Source organism: Tetranychus urticae, chromosome 2 (assembly GCF_039701765.1).
Source record: "Tetranychus urticae isolate SD_2017Ah chromosome 2, NJAU_TeUrti_SD_1.0, whole genome shotgun sequence".
Taxonomy (NCBI): Eukaryota; Metazoa; Arthropoda; class Arachnida; order Trombidiformes; family Tetranychidae; genus Tetranychus; species Tetranychus urticae.
Window position 1 is genome coordinate 20,034,170 of NC_142959.1, and position 3,337 is coordinate 20,037,506.

Here is a 3,337-nt window from a genome sequence, read left to right on the forward strand (position 1 = left end):
GTTAGTAATCTCTCGTACAATATTTTTAATTGTGTTATGCTTTTTGTTTTTAATCGTTTGTTTAGTATTTAGTTTTATTAAATTTTAATGAATAATCCGGAAAAGGACAAAACGTCGTCCCCACAGCGCCATGGGCAAACACAATCTCAACAGACTCAAGTTGGATCCAACGATCAAGAAAATTTACAACAATTTAGTATCCTGTTGACTCCAGCTTACGCTGCATTTTCTCAAATTATTGATGGATTATTTCTCACTGGAGTTGGTGGCATGACATTTGATAATTTTCGCAAAAACAAAATCACCAATATTATCAACTGCACACGTGAAGCACCTAATTGGCGTCTACCCGGAGTTGAATGTTTTCGAATTGCCGTGAGTTGATTTGCAGTAAATGTTTTAATGTAACCATCAGCTTTTATTTGCAACCTGTTTATATTTTCCACCTTACCCTTTACAGGTTAAAATAATTTAATGAGTTATTATTTTTCTGTTTTTTTAAACTGATAATTCAATGGATGGTTCATTTTAAATTTAGGTTGATGACTCGCCGACTGAGGATTTATTATCACATCTGGATAGTGCAACTGATAAAATATACTCAATTCTTTCTAATGGAGGTCGAGCTGTGGTGCACTGTGTGGCTGGTGTTTCCCGCTCTGCATCTCTCGTTATCGCCTATTTAATAAAGTACAAAAAAATGACCCTCCATGATGCTTATAACCATGTCCAATCTCGACGTCGAGTTATAAGACCAAACAATGGATTTTTCAAACAATTGATTACATTTGAGAAAAAAATCTTAGGCAGCAATAGTGTCAAAATGGTGACTCTTCTGAGAGATGACGTTCAAATAGAAATTCCTGACTTTTTTGAAAAAGAACATAAAAGATTTGTTATTCTTGAAACGCTCAAAGTCAAAGCTGCTAATCTTAGAACGGCACAGTCGGCTACTCCATCTACTATGGCTTCTACTTCTGAAAATTCTAACTCAATTGTTACAAATGAATCATCAACGCCTCAAAATTCAGCCCAAAGTTCAAAAGAATCTCCAACTATTAACTCATCATCTACAGTTTCACCTGAAGAGGAAAAAAAACTCACCGATTCATCATTAGATCATATTTCTAAAGAATAATAGAGTCATAATTTGCTCTCATAATTTTAGACACACTCAACAAATTTTATTCTGGTTAAGATTGACGATCTGAATCAAGACTGCTTTTCTAACACATTTGCAAGCATTTTGGACAAATTACCACGATTCTTTCCTCGAATCGACTCGATTCTATTTCATAATTTATTGTGATAAATGCACGCCTTAGTGAAAACCAAAACTAGAATCATTGTATTTCACCTATATTTCATTAGATACGAACAAATTCAAAAATCGCTGATTATTGGTTGTTACATTGTAATTTGTCATTGGGTAAGAAATAAGCCCAATACGGAATTGGAATGCAATTGGTCAGTATCTGCAAAACATGAATGCAAGTATTTCAATTAATAAAGATTAAATTTTAAAAAGTCTCCGTTCCAACTAAATATTTCAAATGTTTTTCAATATTATTGTACCTTTTACCACATAAACAATGTTTGACATTAAATCACGGCGTATAAAAACCGTTGTGAAAATACCAAAACTAGGATTCACATTTGTCATCAATATGGGACATTAAACAGTTAGGCTTAAGCAACAGTTCAGGCCAAAATGTTGAGAACAAGGATTAGGCGAAAAATCCAATAATGGTTTAATCAGCTTTGGTTGATTTTTTACTCTTGTTTGATGACAGTTCTTCTAATTTATCATCGCCCGTTTTTGCACTCTATGAAAATGAAATATTAAAAGCAAAGGTCAGTAAAATCTTCTAGATTATAGATTCAATAGACTTATACAAACCTTAACCTCTTTCACTGTAAATAAAGAATCAAGAATTGGTTGGAATATTGGTTGAAAATATTTGGTCCAAATTAGTAGCAAAATGACCATAACAGGGCCCAAAAAGCAAGAAGGACAAACCATAATTCTAAAGTTTGATTACAATATTTGCAGGAACAATTAATAAGAAAATAGATATTGAATGAAAATATTTAACTTTATTCAATTTGCTATTTCAAGTCGTGTTTCTGTTGATTTTCATCGAGTTTCAGTCTCATAACTGTTCGAAATGAAGATGGAGCCACATTCAAATCTTCATAAGTAACAGTAAAAATTTGCTCAAGATCTTCTCAATACCCTAAAAAGCGCAAAAACTCAAACTACTTTAGTCAAAAAGCAGAAATCAAACTTTTTATTTATTCTGATATTGGTGCTCGATTAATACCGGCTGGATAGTTTTTCATCTGAAAACTTCACTTGCATAATCTAAGAATCTTAAGTTAAATTGACCTAAAATCCTGTTGACTCCTTTCGATAGATGAGTTTTGAAAAGCTCTCGAAAGATACTCTTGAGAAAATATCGGACGATAACTTATAAAATGGTAAAATTTAGCAATTAAAGTCGGAAATATCTTATTAATCTATTGTATTAATTATTGTATTGTAATATATCTTTAATATTAATACCGTTTTGGTATTTTTCTGTCAAAATTTCCCCGAAATCAATGGCCATAAAAACTGTGTTCATGAAAAAGTGCTATTCTATACATTGTAGTTTATATTGATATGAAAAAAGATGCACATTAATTGGCAAATCTGAATATTTTTTAACGTCTATTCATTTCCATCATATTATTTCAATTTGGATTAATTTTGTTATTTCATAATAAAATGACACAAAAAAGTCTACAACACCGGGGGTTCCCAAGTGGTCTCCCTCCCAAGTACTAACCCGGCCCGAAACTGCTTAACTTCGGAGATCGGACGGGATCCGGTGCTTTCAGTCTGGTGTGGTCGTAGACAATAAATAAGGCTCAATACTGATATATAAACATAAACACTTATTTCAATAGCCAATACCAATATTTTTTTCTTTAAGCTCAAATTTTAAATTCTAGCGAAATGTGCATAGAAACCTTTTCAATCAAATCCCTCGAATGAAGAAATACTAATTTACCCTTAATACTATCGATGCTACCTATTTTCATGATACATGTATTTCTATTGACTTCCTAACAGGCTATTTTTTAAATTTCAATAATTTTAACTAGTCACTTGATATTCTTCGATGATTCTTTGGTTTATAATGAATTGCCATATGAAGGCAAATGAAATTTCACATTGTTTCATAAATCTTTAAGGGTTCATTGTTTTTCACATCGTTTGATTAGATACAATCAAATATTGATTGCAATGAAATAATTTTAAAAAATTTTGGAAATAAAGAGTCATGTTCAG

General features: G+C 31.7%; 1 protein-coding gene, 1 long non-coding RNA gene and 1 other non-coding gene across 3 annotated transcripts; 1 reads left to right on the plus strand and 2 right to left on the minus strand.

The window, feature by feature from the left end:
- LOC107370884 (dual specificity protein phosphatase 21) lies at positions 1 to 1,530 on the plus strand. The gene is made up of 2 exons (XM_015938846.3): positions 1 to 375; positions 539 to 1,530. Exons 1-2 carry the CDS (start codon positions 88 to 90, stop codon positions 1,136 to 1,138), a joined length of 888 nt encoding a protein of 295 aa, XP_015794332.1. The 5' UTR covers positions 1 to 87; the 3' UTR covers positions 1,139 to 1,530.
- Positions 1,344 to 2,129, minus strand: LOC107370900 (uncharacterized). The gene is made up of 3 exons (XR_001570704.3): positions 1,901 to 2,129; positions 1,576 to 1,826; positions 1,344 to 1,475 (listed from the first exon to the last, which is right to left on the minus strand). It is a non-coding gene; the product is annotated as an uncharacterized LOC107370900 (long non-coding RNA).
- A 653-nt stretch (positions 2,130 to 2,782) lies between these two features.
- LOC112539990 (5S ribosomal RNA) lies at positions 2,783 to 2,901 on the minus strand. The gene has a single exon (XR_003084031.2). It is a non-coding gene; the product is annotated as a 5S ribosomal RNA (ribosomal RNA).
- Between the last annotated feature and the right edge of the window lie 436 nt (positions 2,902 to 3,337).

Bases quoted from the DNA above. Each gene is read 5' to 3' on its own strand.
- LOC107370884 (XM_015938846.3), top strand. From the start codon at position 88: ATGAATAATCCGGAAAAGGACAAAACGTCGTCCCCACAGCGCCATGGG. The intron at 376-538 runs GTGAGTTGATTT...TTTTAAATTTAG, and splicing joins TTGAATGTTTTCGAATTGCC to GTTGATGACTCGCCGACTGA.